The sequence below is a fragment of the Salvia splendens genome, unplaced genomic scaffold (genome assembly GCF_004379255.2).
Source record: "Salvia splendens isolate huo1 unplaced genomic scaffold, SspV2 ctg368, whole genome shotgun sequence".
Classification (NCBI taxonomy): domain Eukaryota; kingdom Viridiplantae; phylum Streptophyta; class Magnoliopsida; order Lamiales; family Lamiaceae; genus Salvia; species Salvia splendens.
This window is the reverse complement of record NW_024599013.1, coordinates 222,501-247,169: the sequence shown is the minus strand read 5'-3', so window position 1 is coordinate 247,169 and position 24,669 is coordinate 222,501. Positions and strand designations below refer to the sequence as shown.

At 45.4% G+C, this 24,669-nt stretch overlaps 1 protein-coding gene and 1 pseudogene across 1 annotated transcript; both read left to right on the top strand.

Annotated features, from left to right (window-relative positions):
• Positions 1 to 2,389: 2,389 nt before the first annotated feature.
• Positions 2,390 to 3,764, top strand: LOC121789929 (annotated as a pseudogene).
• Positions 3,765 to 5,001: 1,237 nt separating this feature from the next.
• LOC121789897 (putative cytochrome c biosynthesis ccmC-like mitochondrial protein) lies at positions 5,002 to 6,090 on the top strand. Its single transcript, XM_042188238.1, has one exon. The coding sequence runs from the start codon at positions 5,015 to 5,017 to the stop codon at positions 5,708 to 5,710; it is 696 nt and encodes a 231-aa protein (XP_042044172.1). The 5' UTR covers positions 5,002 to 5,014; the 3' UTR covers positions 5,711 to 6,090.
• The last annotated feature ends 18,579 nt before the right edge of the window (positions 6,091 to 24,669 follow it).

The window sequence follows — 24,669 nt, the reverse complement described above, 5'->3', positions numbered from 1 at the left end:
ATTCCAGACCAATCCCTAGAGATTAGCTTGGTACTTTCGCATGATCGGTACAAGCATCCGGTAGAGTTAGAGAGGAAGACCTATCCGATAAAGTAAAGTGCAGTTGGTTTCGCTTTATCCAAATAGTTTGGCAGGAGCAACTCCCTAACCGCATAGAGGTTTCTTATGGCATCGAGTGATATGATATCTGCCTTAAGAGTGTTGTGTGTGGTTAAAAGCCTAAATATGAGGGTCTCTGATCCCGAGCGATGATGCAGGGATCTGCTAACCAATGCAACCGGTAGGGGTTTTGTAGAAGGATAGGTTACCATCTTCCTTCAGTCTTTCGTTTGTCTTACAGGTATCTTTGTACTGTGCGTCAAAGTTTTGGTTGATAGAGTCCGACTGGGACCCGTGTGAATCAATTGCTGTTGGTTAAGGTTTATAGTATAAGGAAAAAGGAAAGCCATTGTTCTAACCATGGCCCTTGAGTTCAATTTCTTTTGGTTTAATATGGTAGCAATCCAACTAAATATTTTGATTCCAGTTGAGAAGAGCCATCGAACCAGATTTGTCATAAAATGGAGATTCTTTCCTTTGCTTCCTTATCAGAGAGGGGGCCCCCTTAGGGTTAGGGGTTAGGGAAGCGGGGCTTATTTATTGAAAAAGGGGGAGTGAGTGAGGGGGGGGTGGGGAAGGTCCGGAAAGCCCTCACTTTATTGATGGGACATTTGGATCCTCTTTTCCTCTCACCCGGACCCGGTTCTGGTTCAGGAAAGGGTCAACGCAAGGATCTTACTTCGAAGCAATCTCTGGAGTTTTCCCTTATCCGAACGGGTCTTGCAAGAAAATCAAATTTCATATTGAGCTCCAAATATATACGCTATTGGGATGGGATGGCTCCTACTAGCTCCCCCCCCTAAGAACCGCACGTGCGAGTTCCCCCGTTTTTTGGTTCCCATTGGGTTTACCTTGTTCACAGGTCGACCCCATGGCAGCAAGAAAAGGCGATCTTGTGCTATACTCCGGTGATCTCTTTCCCTTAACCTTAAAGGGCACGCAAACTCCCATCGTGTCCCAGATCACATTCCGTGAATCGAAAGGGGAAGCCTACTCATCTATCAGCTCCTCTCGTAGATCGGTGCGGTTTTACGAAGCGTCTAAGCACAGTTCACTCACGTTGATCAATCAAGAGGTTTGCCGCCACTCCTTAAGGTTACCTCTTCGCGAAATTGGCGAAGTTCCGGAAGAATTGATGCCATTTTCACTACACCCGGCTTACAATGAAAATGCTTCCACTGGTCTGGTGTGTAAGCAGAGCCTTCTGATCTTAGCAATTAGACTTCACGACCGACCAGGATGGCTCCTTCTTTTTTTGTTTTGGTTTTTAGGCCAGAGAACAGATGCATTGGCAGAAGCTGAACTCGAACCAAACCTTAAGCAAAGAAGGGATGTGCTTTAGTTCAGTCTCTCGTCCTCTGAGTAGAGGTCTATAAGATTGATGCTAGCTCAGATTGGAGGATTGGGAACAGAAGGTGGTTAGAAGAGTTCGTCGTGGACATCTAAAACGGCTAGTGGTGGCCTCGAGGTGGCTGATGATAACGTTGGAGCGGTTGGTGTTGTCCTTTGAAAGGCAAAGCGCTTTATTTTAAGAATGCATACATATGGTTCCATCTTTCTTTATTTAGTTAAGCCACCTTTTTCTAAAAGTGCTTGTAGTAATTATGGGAAAAAGTCTTTATTCATTATTCTATTAGCATAGCATTAAGTAGTCAACATTTTACACGCAAGGTTTTCCCATACCATACTATACATGCAAACATAACAAATAAAAAAAGACAAAGAACACCAGACATGAAAACAAATGTCTCCAGACACTTATTTAATTTAAACCTTCTAAAACTAAAAAGAGTCGCCGGACTCTTCTATTCTAGTCTCCCCGGGGACCACGGGTGACAGCACGCACAATTAGGTCTTCCTGCTCCGCCCGCAGCGCTTGCTGCCTCGTCTCCAAACCCTCTATGCGCTCTCTGGTAGCGCGAATGCGCGCTTCTTTCCTTGCAGGATCCATTGTTCTAACACTTATCAAAAGGAAGTTTAGCACTCTACGGTGCTCTTGAATTTCATTTTGCAGTTGCCCCATTTCGGCTGCAATTGCAGAAAGCCTGTTTGCAGCATCCATAGCCATACGTGCTAGTACTCCAATTTCTTTTTTTTTGAATTTGATGAAGTGAAGACACTTATCGAGCCTCCATTTATAGAGTGGTAGAGTAATATCGCCATGCAGTACGAATTGCATGGCTGGCACAATTCTGACTACTATAAGCACGCGAACAAACAAACTTTGCAGAACCGTTTCACCTAATCGATCGTGGTGAAGATTCGGCGGATCATCCACGTCACGAATCGGATGGCAGGCGCAATTCTGGCTAGTTCTCTGCACTACTTTTATGCAGTTGAAGACTATCATGCCTCTTTAATGAAAAACTGGCTGGCTCTGGCCACCTTGCGGAGCAAGCTAAAGATCCCCAAATCGCACAGCCCGTATGAACAAACAAACTTTGTACAACCAGCTTACGTGGAAAAGATTCCATATTCTATGCCAATAGACTCGTGACATCCATGTACTGAGTCGTCAACAAATGAGCCGCGTTAAGGTTAAGAAAGCCCAAGCCCGTGCAAGAAGGCCCGCTGGATCTGTCCAAATTCAAAGCCCATCAAAGGTGGCTCCTCACATGAAATCATGCAAAGGATCCGAGCCCATCTATCTCCTACATGAAAGGATCTGAGTCCATCCAAATAGCCCAGAAAATGACAGCCATCAAAACTCCCGCCAAAATTTCGCGGCTTCCACACTTTCGCAGAGCCCGGCTGCCCCATCACACTCACCGGCGCGTTTCGCGACAACATTAGCCGGTTTCTTCAAGAATGCGCGGGGCTCGAGGATTACGATCTCGAGGGCATGCCGATTTGGCGCACTTTTTTGGTGTATGAGAGTAAAGGAACGGTGCTTCCCCTTTACACTGTTGAAGAAAATGTAGAGCATTCTGATCGCCCCTTCTGCGACTACTGCCGTTGCGTTGGTTAGTGTGAAATGAATTCAAAACCTTTCTTTGTTTTCTTGATATCTGGAATGGTTTTGGGGGGAATTCGTAAATGTGTTGTGTTTCAGTGGTTTTCTTATTCATGCAGGGTGGAGCCATCATTTTGTATCGAAAAGGAAATATCATCTGATCATTCCGGCGAATGATGAGTGGAATGATCGTATTGTATTGAAGAGGGTGTTTTTGATCTGCAAATGCATCTCTTGCACAGTTTGATCCACTGCAACGGGTTCGGACATTTGATCTGTATCAATGGGATTGAAGGGGGTTCTAAGTTCATATATGGTAGAGAAATCATGGATCTTTGGGATCGTATTTGTACAACTCTTTGTGTGAGGAAAATAAAAAATGACTAGTTGTGACTTTTTGTAGGCAAATTACAGTGGAAGATATGTCGAAGAAGCAAAAAATGGATCTCCGGTTGCTCTATGGAGTTGCTTATGGGCACTCATGGTTTGTGGTAAATGGGGGTATCGATTCTGCCATGGTAGCTTTGGTGTGAAGGAGCATAACTATGAAAGTGCAATGGATCTTCTCAGCTCCTTGGAGTTTGCTCGAGTAATTGAAGATTTCAGTTTTGTTAATTCATGGGTTGATATCAAGCAGATGATCCATCGTTATCTCTTGCCCCACACTTGCACTTAACTGTCCAGTTCTTAGTTCCACCTTCATATCTCAAACTAGCTTCCAGATCCAATCCACAGCCCTTCACACGGAGCTCCATACCTAGGCCAAATAGAACTTCCTCATCTCCTTCCAGCTCTAAAATATCAGTCACTCGCAACGTCTCCAGCACACAGTAGGTGTCACGAAATGCATTCTGCACTGCTATCTTCAGATCACCGAGTGTAGCATAGAGAGGAACATCTACATACTCCATCGGTGTGAAGTCATAATTAACATCAGCATTGAGATCAATTGGACTCAATATCAGTCAGTCTGCATATGAACTTTAGAGACTCATGATCCTCATCTCTAAAAGGCAACTCCTTCACAAAATGCTTACTATGAAAAATCATTTGAGCAGCCAATTCCACCACCGATGGATACTCAGTCCAACAACACATTTCTATACAGATAGACGAGATTAAAGTAAACACTTCTTCCAGGACCAATACTACATGTCAAAATTGGCTCTTTCACTTTTGAGTGGTAAACCTGTTTGTCACCTTTGAAATCTTGAATAGTATACTCTAGAACCTTGGTCGATCTGTTCACTGAACGCCAAACAAACAATGTAATTCCCAATTATTACATTATTTATCGCCGGGGCGTGCTGCATCACGGGCCTCCTGCCTAGTCATTCCACTACTGCCTTGTTTGCTGCTCTCTTTTACTTCAAGTCCCAGGCTGCGAAAGGAATACGAAGTTGGGCCCTTTTTCTCTGTGAAAAGCACTTTCTACCTATTCTATTTTGGGGCGAACTAAAAAGCCCGCAGGAGCTCATTAAGCTCACGAAGAAAAAAAAAAAAGAGAAGGTAGGTCGAAAAGATGTGGCCGTGGCCGCTAATAAAAAAAAAGGAGGGGAAGGCCGGCCTTCCTCACGGAAAGTCGTTTTTGGTAAAACAAGAAGAAAGTGGGGCTGGTGCTTTTGGAACCCCCTTAAACCTATTTTGATTCATTCTATTGGGAGAATACTTGCGCTCCTATTTTATTTCTATTTATTTTATTTCAAGGATGGGCGCAATATTTGCTCCGATAGTTTTTTGGATTTTAATCACATGATTGAGTGGCTCCTTGATTGGAGAACCCCTGGTCTACCGCCCCAGAACTCTAATCTTAATCTTTTAGACCTTGCTGCAAAACTAGGACAAGTTTTAAAAGACTTTTTTTGTTTTTTCAAAAAAAAATAGGTGTGATAGATTCTTTGATTGCGTATTGAATATAGATCCATGTCTTTCTTGTTTCACTAGCTAGGAATTCATTATCACATGTCCCTTTCTTTATTACAACCTTATTTTTTGATGTCAAAGACCAGGAGCTACGCGCAAATTCTCATTGGATCTCGGTTGTTCTTAACAGCGATGGCTATTCATTTAAGTCTTCGGGTAGCACCACTAGATCTTCAACAAGGTGGAAATTCTCGTATTCCCTATGTACATGTTCCTGCGGCTCGGATGAGTATTCTTGTTTATATCGCTACGGCTATAAACACTTTCTTCTTCCTATTAACAAAACATCCCCTTTTTCTTCGCTCTTCCGGAACCGGTACAGAAATGGGTGCTTTTTCTACGTTGTTTACCTTAGTTACTGGGGGGTTTCGGGGAAGACTTATGTGGGGCACCTTTTGGGTGTGGGATGCTCGTTTAACCTCTGTATTCATCTTGTTCCTTATTTACCTGGGTGCACTGTGTTTTCAAAAGCTTCCTGTCGAACCGGCTCCTATTTCAATCCGTGCTGGACCGATCGATATACCAATAATCAAGTCTTCAGTCAACTGGTGGAATACATCGCATCAACCTGGGAGCATTAGCCGATCTGGTACATCAATACATGTTCCTATGCCCATTCCAATCTTGTCTAACTTTGCTAACTCCCCCTTATCAACCCCTATCTTGTTCGTTCTGGAAACACGTCTTCCTATTCCATCTTTTCTCGAATCTCCTTTAAAGGAAGAAATCAAATAGAAGCTCGAGAAGGAGTTTACTATGGTCATATGATTTTAGATTTGCTGGGTGTCGGCCCGCAACCTCTTGCTCTGGGCCCTGGTGGCTTTAAAAGCCCTTTTTTGGGGGGGCAAGGGGAGTAGGGCGTATCCCTACAGACTCTTTTTCTATCTAAGTCGAGTTTAGTCCAGGAACTGGTTTAACAAAATGGGTCCAGAACTACATCGATCTGATACCCGCTTACCTTGGTAGGTTATGTAGGAAGCAACCGTTCCTCGGTTGTTCGGTCGCAAATGGCCAAATAAAGGTATTCCTGTAGCATTTGGGGTTATGGATGCTGACTTTATTTTATAGTGGGTAGTATGGGATCGGTAGTCGGGGTAGTCTTTGTTGATTCAATTTCGCAGAATAGGTCCCTTTTATGGGACAAATCAATAGGAAATGCTTGTCAAGCCGTATAAAGGCGAACAGCGCTTATACTCTGACTCTTTCAAGTCAGTAAGTCAACTCAAGTCTTCCACCAGCTTCTACTTTATCATTATATACTCTATTCTGAAAGATAGGATTTGAAAATGGCAAAACAAAAGAAGCAGGTTGGCGGCTTTCCCCTGCTAGTGCACAAAGGGAATCGTACAAAGAAGATGACGACTTCGTCAAGCGGTGTAATCGTCTAGAGCATGGAAACCAGTCACAAGTCCCGTGTCGGCTTGTTGACTATGTTTATGCTAGCCATTACTTGCCAAAGTGGTCGATCCAATCTTCTTTCATCTTTCATTCCCGTGCAGAAAGTAATCGGCTTGTTCTATCTCATCACTATCCAATTCGTCACTTGCACCAGAAGGTTGAAGACAAATTATAGAATAAGCGAGGGGAAGAGAGGCACTTCATCAAGGAAAGGATCAAGGGTAGGGTTCGGACATCGATGTTAAGCTTCGGTCCATGAATGTGGGAGCGTAGGTGCGCTTCCTTACTTAATCAAGCTTTCGATAGCGGTCTGATACCTTATGTCTAATCTAAGGTTTCAGCTGGCCCCAGCGAAGCACCCCCTGCGGAGCTCCTAGCCCAAAGCCCACGCCTACCATACATTAGCCTTAGAGCGCCTGCTTCCACTGCACCCTTAACCTACGATATTCCTTCTGTCGGTAAGTGCCAGCCGGATCGGCATCTCCTTCTTCGCCTCGGCTGGGTAGCGATGTGTTTAGTGAATAGAGCAAGTTACCCAGGAAATTGCTTGATTAGTTGGTTTGACCTCGTAAACATAATATAGAAATGATTTGAGCCTTTTCCCAAGACCAAGATGTGAGTTGTGATACTTTCAGATGCGTCTCGATCCACTTTCAAACAAACTTCTTTTTTGGAACATAATTCATATGTCCACAGCCCTTACACAGGAAGATAGAGACCGCGCCTAGGCCCTTCCGCAGGGGCGATCAGACAGCAGACAGGGAAAAACTTTGGACGGATATCGCTTCCTATAATATATTCTATTAAGGCTCTTTTTGATAGGCACTGACTTCGATCTTTTATATCTTGCCCTCCTATCGTGAATCTACAGCAGCTGATGCGCATAGAATGGCTAGCTTGATCATATTCGAATGAGATATGTTAAGCATAAGGCAAGCCTTCTTTAAAGAAGGAAGAAGAGAGGCAGGGGAAGATCCACTTTTTTATTTTAGCCGACACTTTCGTCTTTATTCACTGGCGGGCGGATGCCCGATTGATTGGGTTCGAAAGGAAAGAACCCTTGGAAGATAGTGCTTTTACGCTGCTCCCGCGCTCCCCCTTTCAGTAAGAGATCTCGCATTTATTGAATAGTGGGGAAGGCTTTTCGCTCGAGGAAATCCAAAATAGGTAGTCCAAACCTAGCCAATCCGAATAGAGATCTTAGGTTGGATAGCGCCGGCTAAGCAAACTTTGAAGGGGCAAAGGAGAATGAAACTTTTACAATCCATCTGGATGTACTTCTGCTGTCAAAATGAGAGTTTCAGGCACCTTGTGGGGAATCATTCGATGTCGGAACCATGTTATATAAAGATCCCACTACAGCCATTCCAGACATCAGCTTAGGCGCGAGTAACAGACCCTAGGGGGAAAGATTCCGAAATCTACTCTTTCGGTCGGCTTCGGTACCTATTGATGAGGAGAAGCCTACATTCTCAAGCTATGCCGGTTCCGATTTATAGATCCTAGAAACAAGGGATTCTTTCTCCGGTTCATAACGAGAATCCAGTCCTGCAGGATTGGATATGCTATTTTTTATCTTTGGAATTGCTAAGGAACTTATTTCTTTTTTAATAGATAAGTTTTCTTTAAAGAGTCGGTCCTTCACCTTCAGGAGTTTTGCATGAGCCCATGCTTTGCTTTCTGAGGCCTGGAAAGGCTCTATTCCCTCTCGCTATAGACATGGAATTGGAACCGAAAAAGCACTTCGAAGAAGGTTTCACAGCAGTCCCTTAGGCCTCTTCGGGGCATTTCTCTCATATCTGTTTCGATGCCTAGTGGTTTTGGAACAAGAGGGGATTTCCGTTGCTTAGGGGTCATCCCTTATTGAATTGGAATGGAATAAGGGTCGTATCGCTTTGACCTTTATCTTCTTTATTCGCTTTCGTAAGGCACTATTGGCCTCGCATTTGTTCTTTTTTTCTCTTTCCTCCTCGTCCATTAAGGTTTATGTCGCTTAGCGAAGAGCTAAGGAAGGCAGCGGCCTTTAAGTTTAAGTAAGGCTCGGGCGATGTACTGCCTCGGGTGAACAAGTCTCCAAGAGGGCTCCACTCCCGACTCCTGGCCTCTCTCTGCCATGAGGAGAGTTCTGCTGTAGCTGTAAAAGCAACCTAAGCAGTGGTTGGCTAAGCCGTAACGCTGGCATACACACGAACTGGCTTTTTTACTTTATCGTTTTGGAGGAGAAAAATTCTTAACTGTGGGCAGGCACCCTATCGCTCGATCCTAGGGAAATGAAAACATTTGGTATCTCAGATTTCGCCACGCGGGCATACTTTATCTATTCGAATTGTTCGAAAAGCAACCCCTGTGGGGTATGCCGTCAGAGAACCCAAAGTCCCATTTAAACGCACTAAATCGGATTGGAGAGTGGAATAATCAAAAAGAAGGAAATGTTCCTACCCCGTCAGCCCCAAGTTGAATGCTTCCCGTCGTCTTGGTCTCGCGTACGCACGTTAGTCTTTCACTTTAAGTAAAGCCCGCCGGTAAGATTTGTAATTCCACTATTATGATTTTTCACTTCCTCCGTTCGGAGATCTCTTTCCAGCAATTCCTTTCGAAAGGCCAAAAAAGAAGTTGAGCTAGCCCCAAGAAAGCGGCTGCAGTCCTCTGGTCGAAGAAACAGGACTTTTTCCAATCCCTCAGAACTGGAACCTTCGATGATACCACCGATACCACGAGACTGGTGTTTCCCATTGGCGATTGCCGGGTATTGATCCGCGACGATAGAGTCTGCAAGCACTGCGGTTGAGTCCTTGGATTTCCTTCTTCAGTGTCTCGACCCCCTTAGCTCCTGGGTCTTTGACCCCCTCCCTACTTACTAATACAGGGTGCAAACACTTGGCTACTTCGTCTTGGGAAAGACGATGCAACCTTCCGATCTGAGATTCTTAGCCGGATTGAGGACCCCATTCTACTCTTAGATTGAACCCATCTGGAGGCTCTAGCGGATCAGTGACAGGTGCTCTATCTTTCACCGGCTAGTCAGTCTAGTCATTCATGGACCTCTCTCCCACCCGCAGACCATGTCTCTCGGGGCACGACTGATTCCACTATGTAATCGACTTCGCTGGCTGCAGAAGATTCCTCGGCAGACGCGTCTAAGATCGCTATTAGATCCTTTCTATGATGATCAACCCCTGCCCACACACACGCAACAGTTTATCCCGAGGACGGCTTCTTTCACTTCGCCCGCGTATTCAACCACGTTGCGAGACCCCTCGTTCACAACAACGTTTGGATCAAAACGGTTAGTTGACAGCCCTGCCGGGCCCTTTCACGTTGAGTTGGTTTTTAAGAGTTATTGTACTTCTTTGAAGCCCTTGCCCCTGGTCTTTTCTTCTTGTTGTTTACAAGCTTCGTCAAAGCTGGTCCGCGCATTGGGCTCCTTTAGGCCTTTCGGCTAGCAACGGGCATGGCATTGAGCTCCAGTAGAGTAGAAGAGACCCGGCATTGAGTTCTACAGGAGCTGTTAAGCGTCTCTTTCTTTCTCTTTCAAGGTCTTTCAAGAGTCATTTCTTTTCCTTTCTTTCTTCTTCTCGGGTACACCTCGGACTTGAATGTCTTTTTGTTTTCCCCTCGGAATTGAAAGTGTACGAAGTTTCCCTGTAGTTTGGTAAACTCTAGGGTCGGAAGGAGACTCGGATAAAGTAAAGATATTATCTCTTCTTATGAGCTCGGATAAGGTCAAAGGTTGAAGTTCCTTCTTTGTTATTGTTACCCCCTGCGTCCCTATAAGTTAGGGGATGCTTTCTGTTTCCCCAAGGTAAATCCCTGGTTTTTTCCTTTTCTTTTTTCCCTTGACCGATCTAGACTTCTAATATCAGAGTCAAAGTAATAGCTTTGAGTTTCATGAGGCATTTCCCCTTCGGACCCTTGTTTTTTTGTTCTGCTTTCTTGTGTGAATTTCCTCATTTATTATGAGTCATTGAAGTGTACTTCGCTGGCAAAGTATCATAAAGAGGAGCTACTGTCCGCCCGCTTCCCCTGCGCCTTGTTCCACTGTCTACTTTTCTTTCTTTATGTGTCCCACGGGGAGCTTCAAGGGAAAGAGAAAGCATTCCTTGTTGTTGAGTTGTTGTATCTAGATGGGATGGTTGATCCAGTAGGTAGGCGGGAACCGAACCTGCAGCTAAAGTCTTTAGTAGTTGATGGCTCGCCGATCCGTAGCTAAAGTCTATTCTCTAAATCACTAATAATATGTTATGAATAGATTGGCTCTCCTTTCCCGAAGGCAGGGAGTGATGCACCTTTGTACTTTCGTCCTAGAGTTAAGATGGGATGTCGATCTTGGGGTTAGATGGGCTCCCGCTAAAGCCTAAGAGTTGCTTGTCCTGATGTTGAGTTCCCGTCCAACGCAACCGAGCTAAAGAGTCAAAGTATCTCGATGGCCTCTCAAGAGTAGTTTGTTCTTTTCCTTTTCTTTCCTCTTGTTTGTTGACTGAGTGTATTCTGCTGAGCTGAGCTTCCTCAGTGATTATCAGTGATTGAAGTCAAGGATTCGTTAGTCTTGGACCTGAGAGTAGTTTGTCTTCTTTCTTTTCCTTACTTCCCTGTCAAGAAGAGAAAGAAGACCAGCTTTAAAAGCAGACTTTCAGAGGAGCTACTTTCGTTTCGGTTCCCCTTTCTTTCGTTTAGTAGTTCTTCGTTGACTTCCCTTAGTAAAAGGAGAGTAAAGTGCAGTTTCATGATGGGATTGGTTCCCCGAGCTCCTCTTCTTTGTTGGCTTCGGTCTACTCAAGAGGTAATGAAATTTCTCGAAAGAGGGAATTCAATTGTTTTCCTTGACTGATTTCTTAGGAGTAGTTAAAGCTGGTCCGCGCTCTGTTAGTTCAATAGGGGGAACCCCAGAAAGATCAAGAAGGGGGATCGGTAGGTTGAGTTCTAGTTGTTTCTGTTCTTTCCGGAGATGGGGAAAGAGTAGCTAAAGCAGGGAGTTCCACCCGTAAAAACGAAGCGGAAGCGGCCTTTCCTAGCCCTTTTGTTGAAGATTGAGGAAGCGTTGAAGCTTTTCGTTTAGGTCCCGGCCAAAGGATCGATCGGTCGTCTATGTAGGGACCGGCGCAGTTGAATAGAGTAGAAATGTTTATTAATGACCATCTCTTCGTTGACTCCTCTGTCTACACGTACCCATAGGAGAATCATGTACGTACGGGTAGCACTGCTATAACCTTATTCATTGTTGTTACCGCGAAAGAAAAAGAATCTTGAAAAGAATTGTTTGCTTTGCCCCTCGATACCCTACTTTCAAATCTCATCGATACACGGGCGCCTTAAACAGGGCCCAACCGAGCTACGAAAATCTCGTTTGTGTTCATGTCTGGCTTTCCGGCCTAGACGAACGGTTAGAGTTGTTAGTGGGGAGGGAAAAAATCCACTTTTGATATGGCTACTAAGCGTACAGAGATTTCAAATCCTATTGATTTCATTAATGGGAGGCGCAATCAAAATTGCGAGTTTGCATCTCCCCTCGGGTTGAATGAAATAGGGAGCTGAAAGGGCGAGTTTGTCAGGAATACGATTTCTCAAATCCCCCTATATGCGTATGTGGCCCTAGGGACATGCGGTAAGCCTAGTATTCTTGGTGAGCCTGGTATTCTGCCCTTTTCCATTCCGATCTATCATCTGCGGCTATAAGCTCCTCTACCCGCGCTTCAATAAGCAACCCCTTGATTTATCTAAATAGAAGACTGGCCAACGAGAAGCCGTGTGGGCATTGATGGGTTTCGAAGACTAGCAGGCAGCTCTTTCTTTCTTTTCTGTGCCCCCTCGCTTTTCACTTTAACCAAGGAAAGAGAAAAAGGCCACCTACCTTACAAAAACGAGTACGCTGCTACCTTATTTGCTCTACTCCTCTCCTTCAGCCTCTTCTCTCTAACCCTCCTTGGATTGACCTGCTTTTTTATATATCTTTTGAGCCCATGGGGATTCATCCCAGTGATTCGTCACAAGGGGAAAAGACTAATACAGCGACTGCGGCAAGAGCAGCAAGGACTCCGGCCCCTTTGACTTGGACATCCACTTTCATCATTTTCACTTGAATGATAAGGCATACTACGACTAAGAAAGAGAAAGATAGCAATTCCCCTCTACTGGCCTTCCCGCACCTAAGCAAGCGCTAGGGGACTTTCATGCTTTACGGCCTAAGATCGAGTTGGAATCCTATACTGATTACGTGTTCTACGGGCTGGACCATCAGAATAAGAGGTAGGGGAAATGTCCCTGACACGAAGAAAAGATACCCGAATGGTGATACATCTGAAATGAAAGCACATTCACTCACTCCCTTAAGGGTTATTAATTAAGCTGGCTCGGAAGAATCGTTTTGTTGACTAACAAGTGGTAACCGAATGACTTACTCTGCCCGCTCACCTCCCATACGGCATTTTCTCATCTCAAAGCGGCTTGCATCAGCGGTATAGGAAGATTTTGGTGCTGGCCACGGAACTTCGTTCAGAGTTCTGGTACACTGATTCAATACAAAATTCCAACCGAAGCTACCTTTCTAAATATACAAAATATCGTCGAGGAATCCTTCTATTTCCAATGTCTGATTGAATGACTGATTGGTGGCTTTACCCATGCACTTATCGACCATCGACTGCTCCTTCAGCACCAAACCTTCTTCTTCCCTTTCTCTCCTTCCTTTCACGAGACACTATCTCACTTGCTTGAATGAAGACACCTTCTTATCTTACTCTTACGATATTTCTAGAAAAAGCATGGTTAGAAGAATGGGATGAGGCGCGGAAACCAGTGTTGAATTCAAACAGGTATTTCTCATACCACCAATCTAGCTAAAGAGCATTCCCTTACCTACACAGCATTCCACAGTGATCCGTACCTTGACCTTGAACCAGAACTCCAAGCTTAGCTTAAGGAAGAACGGAAAAAGGACTAGTCCAAAGAAGGTTTTAAACGGCATCTGAAGGAAATCAAACCTTCTCAATTGATGCTATGGTTCTTCTAAGGAGGAAAGGAAGACACACAAGCCAAGCGAAAAGGAACAGGCCTGAACAAGCAATGAACACAGTACCGGCACAGCGATTCTTTATGCAGAATAAAGAACTAGAAGTTCCTTCTGTCGACTAATCACTACTGAAGTTCCTTCTATTGGGCCTTGTATGGGATTTTGTTAATGAGTTCTTGAAGCAGGAAAGATCTCTTTTTTTCACAATAAAGAAGATCTATTTGCCTCAATTCAAGGTCTAGGATGCTTTAAGGCGGCCGAGGTTGAGTGCCTTCTTTGGATCGCTTGTATTCTTTTTCGCACATGGAGGCCAGGCCGAAGCTGAAACCTAGTCATCAGCGGTGTATGGAGATGTTGTGCTTTATGCTCCTAGGGGCTCTTCTCTCTCTTGCTCTAGCTTGCCAGTCGCTCCGAGACCATGGATTTCTTTTTAATGAAATGAAAAAAAGAAGAGAAGGAGGAGTCAGTTTTCGACATTAGCTCGTGATAACGCTCAGCCACCCGCATGCTCTTACTATATCTAACTCATTCGAGGTTTCCGATATTAGAAGTCTCATCAAATACAAATAGAAGGCTCATTCGTAGATCAGCACAAAGCTATTGATCTAATCCGATTCAAGATGAGTAACCGAGTTCTTCTTCCGCACGAGAATCCGGGGAAGAATCGGATTCGTTCTTACGGGAAAGTGGCACTTCTCAGAGAACAGGTGCTTACTTGCAGTATGGTGTAGCTGCCCTTACTTCAGCATTTCTTTAGTTTCATTTTCCCCTCCACAAGAAAACTGAAGTTGTCGGGGTGATAATCAGATTCCATAACAGATGTCCGAGAGGATTGGACCTTTCTTTCTCAAATATTCCCACGCTTAAGACAAAGAGAAGCCACCATTTTTTGAGAGTTTCCACAAAGAGATTTGTCAAGAAGTCCAGGGTTAATCCTGATTGAGTCATTGATGACAACCTCTGAAGGTAAATTCCAACCATCTTCACAGAAGAATGAGCACATCCTTCCCTACACCTACATTGAACTAAATGTTCAAAGCATATAGTTGCATTTGAATGCTAACTGAAAGTTGGATCAAGTATATCCTACTGAGCTCAAGAGATTAAGGGCAGGGAAAACCTCCGAAGCGATGGATGACCGAAACATGCCAAAGTCAAGGCGAAAGAGACTCTCCACTGAAGGAAGTATGAAAGGCAAAGTCTTTGCCCTCAGATTCAGATCTTGGATATACCGATCGATCCACAAGGCTAGGTCGAAGGTCAGCATGGGATTGACCCTTGGAACCACTACAAACGGGAAAGCAGCTACACCCCTGTATTTTGGCTTTTGCCTCGTAGCCGCGGAAACCGAGGAATTCGTGTTTAGAGCTCGGAATCTATGAAACCCTTCTTGATGACTCTATTTCAGAAATCTCGTAAGAGAAGAGAAATTCATAATCAATCAAGCGTGAAAAGAATCAATAAGACGAAGAAATGTTAGAAGGAGCTAAGTTAATAGGTGCGGGAGCTGCAACAATCGCTTTAGCTGGAGCTGCAGTCGGAATTGGAAACGTATTCAGTTCTTTGATTCATTCGGTAGCTCGAAATCCATCATTAGCTAAACAGTTATTTGGTTATGCCATCTTGGGCTTTGCTCTTACCGAAGCAATTGCCTTGTTCGCATTAATGATGGCTTTCTTGATTTCATTCGTATTTTGATCAATTGAAAAAAGAAAAATGAAAATGCCTCAATTAGATAAATTCACTTATAGAAATATCAAACAAAAAGTCCGTTGTTGCTACCCGGCTCTTTGCCTCGTTGCCTTGATCACTCTCATCTTTATGGTTCTTGGGGAAATGTCACTATTTCAGTTTTCCCTTTCCAAGGCATTCATAGCCGCGGGAAGCCGCACCATCTCGTCTTTATTGATCAAGATGGGCTTCTCGGGTCGGCTAGCCTTGGCCGTTGCATGGTCTATGAAATTCTTCATTGAAGAATCGTGTAACATGATGGCTCCTCCGGGGAACTCTGGTGATGGAGATGGATCAGGTGAGGGCTTCAGGTGGACCGATTTATTTGGAAACAGTTCTTCCGAGACCGGCGGAAACTCGGTTGGCTCTTCCGAAGCGAGCATAAATCAACCAGCACCCCACTCCCCAGAGCCTGTTGCTCCTGAAGTTGATCGAGGTGGTAGGCCCTTCATTCCTGAGGATGAGAATGGCAATCACTTGATGCCTGCTCAAGAGCGTATGGAAGAATTGGGCCATCGCCTCTCAATCAATTCACTTAATAAAAAGTGGAGCCGCGAGGAATGGGCAAGCATCATTGCAGCCCAGATTTCCGTGGAGGAAAAAATCGAAGCCGCTTTATTGGACGATGGCTTTTCTCCCGATGCTATTTTCGCCAAGCGTCATCAAATAAGGGGCTTTATGTTTTATCCGGGAGGGACTTCTTTGACCGAGCCTACTTATGTAGGCTATGTCAGGAGTATCGACAACTTGGGTACTCAGGCGTCTGTTCCATACAAGCGATGGAAAACTATGATTTATCGATCGGTCCTCCTTAAAAAGATTGAATCTCGTGTCAGAGAGGGAGAAAAGAGAGATACTTTCTATCAGTCAAAAGCAGATACCGCCCCCCCCATGCTCCCACGGTCCGCTTACCGAGGAATAGAAAGGAAGGACCCGGGGCCAGAGCAAGTTGGGTTGGGGTAGAGAGCCGTAAGCGCGGTGGGGGGTGACAGAGAACGTGCTCGTACGGTTCATAGAAGGATATGATAAACTACTTGATTGTTGGGAACTTTGACTCCTCTATATTCGAAATATGCCTCTCTAGGAGCATTACGATCTGCAGCTCAAATGGTCCCTTATGAAGTCTCTATTGGTCTTATTCTTATTGTGCGCCTTGTGAGCGCGTTTGGATCCGCGAAGGCAATCGCTCGGCTGTTCCCCTAACCCAACCCGGGAACGGACCGGAGGGAACCGCAGCATGGGGAATGTCCGCGTCTCGTCGCAAGGCTCATTTTGAGTTGTGGGTCATAGGGCGGGCAGCTTTATCGGCTCAAGGGCCGGGGCACAAGGGTCCTGGTACTATCCAGGTGCGAAGAACCCCGGAGGTGACTGCAATGAGCAGAAATCTCACTCACGGGCCTAAACGACGAGCAAACACTCGAACGTGAGAGCAAGGGATCACCCAACGAATGGACGAGCTCAAAGGGGGGAGTGAGGCAAGAACCATGCTTTCAGAGAAGTGGTGGTCCGAATCTTATCTGAACTGCGAGAATAACTGACTAAGCCGTGCCATAAGGGGTCATTCTCCAAACGGGACGGGGTCAAGCTTTTAGGTTGTTTAAGTAGGTTGGGTGACAGATCGGCCATAGGAGTACTCCGGGATATAAACCAGGGCAACAAAAGTGGAGCATACGACGATGCCGCCCGTTTTCATTTCGTGGAAGTCCCCGGCAGAGGAAAGGGCTGTAGGTGATGGCGCGTTCTGCTTCTTATCTAGAGAGGGGCGCTGAAATCCTTTCTATTGGTTCGTGCGCGGCATCTGGTATAGATGAAGAAAGGCGGGCCGTCGGGACCTATTCTATTATATTCTATTAATAGGCGGAAAAGCGAAATAGGAAAGCGGCCGAGCTGACTGATGAGTGCCTTTTTAGCCTTTAGAAAAAAGGCTCTCATGTGAAGCTAACATGGCTGGCTACATTCAAGTATAGCCAAATCACGATGAGACGGGACGGACGGTCAGAGGCCGCAGCGGGACTACCACTTGGGATGGGAATGGCTCAGCCCACATGCATCATTTGATGAAAGCACTCCAGTCCAGGCGCCTCCTCGAAGTGCTTTGTCAACCACGCTTTCCCTCCCTCAAAACAATGCTCCTCGCTAAATGCCCTTCCTGGGGCTTGCCTTGCCTCAACATCTAAATAAAGAAAGAGCGGGCGCCGAAAAAAAAGCAGCCCAGCCTCTTCAAGAAAGCTTTGCTTGGTAGGCGCTGCCTACTCACTCGGACAATGCTCTGAACACTTTCGTGTGCAGTTCCGCCCCCTTATCCCATGCTGAGTCACAGGCAGCGCCTCGAAAAGCACGGACGAGCCGCATGCAGGGAAACTTGCACGTGTGGTTCTGGCCGGGGACCCCGGTATACTGTACTAATATGTGTAGGTCCCCGTAATTCGAGTGAGATTGTCATGGCGCAAAAGCAGATATGGTCCGGTATTCCCTTGTTCCCTGTATTGGTTATGTTCTTTATTTCTTGTCTAGCAGAAACTAATCGAGCTCCCTTTGATCTCCCAGAAGCGGAAGCTGAATCAGTTGCAGGCTATAATGTAGAATATGCGCGGGATGCGATCCTTAATAGTTCACTGTTGGCGGAAGCCAATGTCCCGGGGTCCCGGGGACTCATTCTGACTGAAAAAAGGGGCGGGTCTTTACCAACTTCAAAATATTCGATTTTCCTACGCGAGCCTTATTGAAAAGGCCCCAACCGGGTGTTAGCGCTTTAGTTTGATTGCAGGGGCGCGTTAGCGCTTGACTAATAAGATAGAAAGGGCTTTTCTTGCTTGTTTAGTAAAGTCTCGCTTTTTTATATTTATATTTATAGAAATAGGTGCTTGCTAGGGCACTCTTCATTCGAAACTAATGAGTGTCCGGTAGGGGCTTTCTGCCTTGTTATCAAAAAGGGAGTTGGGTAAAGCAAACTCCCTCCTTGGAGGAGCACGGGCTTAGTCAAGTAGAACCGGGTTGCGCTGCTTGATGCTCTGATCGAAAACAAATCAGTGGGGCCATGCCGGTACGACTGAATATGCGTTAGAAAGGTCAATCCCTCCCCTACGACACCAAAAAAACCGGGCCGAGCTTCTAAACAGCCCGCCCGCTTCCATAGAACAATATCGTGGCAACGTAGACCTAAGTGGTCATATTGAATCCTTGGGAACCATCACAAGTACGGCCGGCCTATATTATATTTGAACGAAAATGCCGTGTCGTCCAGCGGAGCCTATAAGAAGGTGACTCGCGCAGACAGCTGACTCCTTTTCAATAGAAAAGAATAGCCAAACCAACCCAGCTGGCTGGTCAATCTCAGAGATCTTATCGGCCGGCAAACCGGAGACGGACGACCACGGTCCCGACCTTACCAGCACCGGAGGTGTACTAATCAATGAACCCCAGAAACCTACTTTCTTTTCTGACAAAATCAACCAAGCCTAAGCGGTCACGACAACATCCAAAGGCCACCTTTGGATTCTTAAGTAGGGGGGCAAGGAGGAGCACGTAGGAATGCCGACCACTACATAAGCCACTAGTGGCTCAGAGAAAGCGAGCAGCACCTTGTATAGGTTGGGCGGAGCTTGAAGAAGCGAGCCCCTATCAGAATCAGAGAAAGCCATTGCGCGCTAGCCTAGCTAGCTAACTTCAGCTGGCTGTTATCTTAGTTGTAGCGCGCCTTCCCTCCTTCTCTCACTTCGGAAAGATTTAGCAGTCTTTTTGATGACCTGGTCGAGAGAGTACGATACATCGGTGTAAAAGATTGAGTTGGATCTGTGAGGTTGGTTATAGTAAGGCCTGGTCGGAAGGTGTTCTTGCTTCTCTTACGACCTTTCTTGTTGTAAGATTTTCAGATCTAGTTGATGGACGCTCTGGAAGCTCTAGATCCCGTCTAGAAAGAGTCGTCACGACATGACACGCGGACGTACAGAATTGATCAAGAAGACCTGGCCGAGAGGTTGTATTGGGTCCTCGATCTCCATGAGAAAAGTAAGCGAAAGCCCCGCCCGGAAGCTCTGCCGGGCCGGTGTCAGCCGCTAACAATGATCGAAAACAAGGCGAGAAGTGCGGCAGACAGACGTAAAAAAAGAAGATCTAAGTCACCCTCTTGATTGCTACAAAAGATCTGAAACTACAGCTGGTTAAGAGGTTCCACTAGATGCATAGCCCCGACCTCAGGTCTAAAAAAAAGCAGTGAGTCCCTTAGACCCCTTAGCGCCTCCAACAACACAAACAAAAGAAAAAAAGGCCTCCCTAGCTAACGTTGAAAATGGCCCCTGCCTCAGGTAAATCCTCAACAGCCGGGCGACAGGAGCCCTCTCATGTACAAAAGAGATGGCATGGCACCTTCGAAGTCAGGTCAAGACGAAAGACTCAACGGGTCGAGACGAGTGGCTGCTGACCTTCCTGCCACAAGAGATCCTCAACTCCTTCTCTTGACAAAGAAGCTGGGTGGAATGCCGGGAATTCCGCTAAAGAAAAGAAGGGGCTCCCCTTGATCGGGGCTTCCCACTACGGTTTGTACCACCAAAAGGTGAACTCGTGTTAAAGCGGTCTTTTTTGGCCGTTTAAACCATATTTCCCTTTTTCGCCTATAAACAGGAATTGTCTCATAACGGGGTTGGGGTTCCACCAGTTGGTATGTGTAATTCGGGGGCTCGTCAGCAAATGGATCTGAGTCAGTAGACTCCCACTTACTTTATGCGGACGACGTCCTGTTATTCTGTCAAGCTAGGTCCAGTAATTGTCAGTGTCTTTCGGTTCCCATCTCCATCAATGAGTAAATGGACTTCCCAATTGTTGATTAGCTGGGTTGAGGAAAGCCCTTGTTATATTCAGTAGTAGAGGAGATATGAACTCTTTGGAAGAATGCTTTAGCAGCCGGGTGATTAGCCATATGAGGTTCGAAACTATCGTTTTTCTTGACTGAGATTGGCAAAGGAGAGCGGATCAGAGGGAGGGAAAAGAGATCAATCAAGAGAAGTCCGCTTCTCGCCTCCCGAAACCAGCCTATCTGGCCTCTTGCCACCTCCCGTTCCGTTGGGATACCTGAAATTCTATTTCCTTTCCTCGAAAGAAGGAACTCCAAAGAAAGCGACGATGGTGTAATACCGAGACCGGAATACCTCATTGAAAGACGAAGAATAGAGAAATCCCCAGAGGTCGAAATAAACTGGCTTCGGCCTCGGTTTTGTTGACAAGAAGGCGGCTATCGTTGATGCATATTCTTGCACCCGGCTTTAAAGCTATTGGTTGGGCTATCCAGGGATGTAAGATGAAGTCATCTTGCCAACTCGCCCACCTTTGTTGCCTACGCCCGCATTCTGTCCCCGCCTCTGTTGCCTGTGTGTTGCGCCTCCTCTGTTGGGATCCCTGGCAAATGCATTTGTTAAGGGCATTTTATCCCTTCTGATCAGTAATGGGAGCACTTCCTCTACACTTTTGAGTGAGCTCTTCTCAAGGAAGAAGAACAAGAGGAGAAATCTACTGAAAAAGGTACTTTTATTCGATAAATCCTTTGACAAAGTACCACCTTTTCCTGGGTATAAACTAAATCCACAAACAAACTCGGAGAAAGTACCCAACTAATTCACAAAGGTCGGAGAATCTCAGAGGACGAGGAAAGCTCGGAGAACCTCCTTTTTTTGCTCATAGTTTGGCTCTTCATTGAGGTCCGGTATTTTTGACCGTGAACTATAAATTTTGTGGATGTTCTCTAACAGATCCCGGGTCGGGTTGTTAATATCGTACGATTTAAGCTCATCTAATACTTTATCGATCTCTAACTCTGCTGTTCCTGGATTTTCTTCAGGTGGAGGGAAATTAAGATCAGGAACTTTTGGTTCTGCCGAAGAGCTAGCACCATCACCCACAGAAAGTCCAGTGGGCGGAGTGGATGCCCCGGCTAGTCCATCAGCCGGAAGGAATGATTTCAGAGCTTCAAGAAGCTCGTTGTTCATGAATATTACTAAGCCTAGCTTACAGATCCAATAGAAAATGATCTGTTGTCTTTTTTCCATCTTTTTGAAAAATGGCAGAGAAAAAAGTGGATGGTGAACGTCGAATACTCGGAGTCAAGAGGAAACCCTTGTTTGAAAAGGAAGGCAAAGAGCCACCTCGCATAAACTGGCTCACAATGCTAAGAGCATAAGCAAGATCAGGTCTAGTTCAAGTAAAATACTAATGGAACTGGTCCGGATTCGAACCGATTCAGCCGGCTTCAAGCTTCAAGAGCGTGACTCTTCTTTATACACAATATACACAATTTGAAGTCTACTTTTCCACAAGGCATGCAAGCGAGGAGGGCTAGCCTATGTGGCATACCTTTCATCCGCTACTTTCTTCTCTTATATACGTATATACGCTATATGTGGCTGCTTCAAGTAACCGTTTTCTTTCTTTCGATGTAGGCAAGGGAACTGATTGCAGAAACGGTCAAGCCTAAGCTTCGAAAGCGTGAAGCCGTGGAGAAAAAGAAATTATAGGTCTTTGACCTTCTTTGGTCAAGATCCGGGCGCATAGCCAACTTGAAAGAAGGTTTTGATGAAATCACTAGAACTGGTTCTATTCGAATTTCGTTCCAGAGCGGGGGAAGAACAGCCAGTGGAGTGGGATTTCCTTTTCCTGTTTACGAAATGAAGGTTCTTGGGAAGACGACGGTGCGATTTCATCTGTTGGAGGCGTAACTGCAGCAGTTAGCTCTACTCTAAAGGTAGTTATTTTCCCCTCGGGTGAGAATCGATAGCTGTTGGAATATTGGAATAGTAGTAGCGGTGTGACTTTCTTCTTTAAAAGACTGCTTGACTTGGCTAAAAGGTAGTGAGTGCATTGATGCAGAGAAGTTGGAATATAGTCAGTGTGCCACGAGTGACTCCGTCGATCAGGGCTATTTTCACCATGAAAGAGATTAGGTTCTCGAAAGCGAGTGCTAACCTAGAACGAAGAATTCGAAAGTCTACGATAGCACCATCTCTTCGCACTATGGGAGTCGCTTCCCAGCCTAACTGAGCAGTCTCCCGGCGGATAGTCACCTTTCCGAAATGGGTATCTTAAAACACTTCAAAAGGATTTCGTTGGTCTCTCCTACTCTACTAGATTCTACTATATAAGGTAAGATAAGGTAAGGCCCGAGCGAGCGAAGGAGATCATCTGGCAATAGCAAATACCCAATGCCATCGCCCTCTATCATTATCAATCCGACTAGTCTTTAGCATTCTTTCCTTTTCGCATCTCGAAAGAAAGGTTAGCCCTTACGTTAGATTAGAGAAGGGTCCCGGTTTGGACAATGAAAGAGAAGAAAGATGAAGATACCAACCCGAAAACAGGATCCGCAAGACAGCAAGGTTCGACTTCATCTAACCCCTGCTATGATGCACGCACCTATATATCCCACTCATCGTCCTGATTTCAAGATTTGGAGTACCGGGGCGGAAACCCATTGGCCTCAAAAACAAGAAAGTTCGCCCACGCTTGCATATTTTAGTAAAGTTACAAGTCTGACAGAACCTTCAGGGCGGGGTTCCTCAGACAGATTCTAGCCAATCCACGGGATGGATCTACACCTTATTAAATTAATAGAATTACATTTCGATTCGCGTCTACCCTCTCTTGTCCTTTCCTCGACGGGAATCACTCAAATATCATAGCGCGCTTTTCAAACCAGCCGAACTACTGACTTACAGACAGCAGAGGAAATCCCGGATGGCTAACCTGCCTTCAGGATATGCCTTACAAGGGCAGGAAAGGCCAACATCCGGAAAAAGGGCGGGCGACGCCTTAGTAGCCTTCATGCGCGAATGGGATCAGCAGCAAGCTTCATTTTTCTCTTTTCCTTTCTTCGCATCTCTAGATCCCTTTCGAACTACGAATGACTTGATCCTCTAGGAAGCTCGACAAGAGCCCCAGTCAGTTTCAATGCTTTTCTTAACGAAGATGAAAAGAAGCAAGGTGTAACGATTCGTTTCAAATGAGTTTCACTATGTCTTCTAGTCTAAGAGTCTTCCTTTCTCAAATCTACGTATCTCCCTTATGGTCGGTGTTGTGAGATGGTTTTTGGGCGTACTCCTTCAGTCGAGAGGTGGAACCAAGAGCGACATGTCCGGTCTGCTGTTGGACCGTCGAAGCGGTATGCTCGTGTCCACCACGGTGTGGAATCGGGCGCTTCCTTTTCCTCGCGAGGCACAATAAGAAGATTTCTTGTTGATCAGGGACCTGTAGCTATAGCGAGAGATAGGATATTTTGGAGATTCAATATGAGCTAGAGAAGACTTTGATGCAAATTTCCCTTTCCTCTCTTGGTCGGTACACAGCGGTAGGACGATAGCTGCTTTGTCTTGTCTTTATCACGAACTAGTGGGATCTCGTTCAGGGAGACCAATTGGAGATTTCTACTAAGAGAAGATAGCTGTAGAGAAAAAGCCAGGTCAGAACCTTTCCTAAGTGTAAGTGCATGAGCCTCCGCCATGTCCACCGAAAAAAGGGCGTAAATAGATCCTATTCCAGTTATGAGTAGCCCAATCTATACCTACCATTCCAATGTTTTCTTTGTGATAACCTGGTTAGAGAACCGCATCAACATGAATCTTAAAAGAACCCATCTCAGGCGGATGCCAATTCAGCTCAACTTCTCCTTGGTGGGACTAGATCGAAAGGGCGGCGGGTACTTTGACTGCCTTGTATCAGGTGAAGAGAGGGGGGTGGTAGGCTTAGTAGGGCTCGAACCTACAATATCACCGTTATGAGCGGTACGTTTCAACCAATTAAACTATAAGCCCTTACGGATCTCTACATGCAATTCGCTCACTTAGGGAAGAGCGGATGGAAAGAGGAGGCCTTTGCTTTATCTGCTTCTTTCTCTTCTCAGGAATGAACAATTGGATAAAAAAATGATTTCTCTATTTTATTATTGTTTATAGATAGATATAGAATATTATATGTCTATTATTATATTATATAATATATATATAATTATAATATTAATATAATTTAAGCAAGCGGCCCTTTCGCGACTCACCGCTTTCCGGCTCGCAACGGCTCAAACGGGCGGGGGCTCTCTATTTGCTTGCAATGACGGCTGTTCGCCTTTAGTTATTTAGTTAGAAGTAGAGGGTTTTTTGTTTTTGAACACAATTTTATTTAAAAGAAAGTCAAAAAGTATGGATGAAGTCAGAAAAAGTACATATAAATAAGGAGTTATAAAGAAAAACATAGAAGCCCACAAAGGACTTAGCGCCGTGACAAGTGGTATCAGAGCCAAAGGTTGGGCCAAGCCATGGCTAGTGGAAAGAACCCGTAGGCTAGTGCCATCGAAGAGGCTCGACGGAGGGAGATGGTTCGAATCAAGCGAAACCAAAGGCATTCGTTGGCACCCGAGATGCTAAGGGTCGAAAACTCACTTTTGGGATATGGAGCGGCTTGTCGGACTACGTCCGAGAAGGCGTCGGTGAATACGGCTGCCATGTTTCTTGATAGTTCAGCCAAGTTTTGGTGGCAGACCTCCAAATCTTCTATCTTTAGAGGAATTCAATGCAATGATTAATGA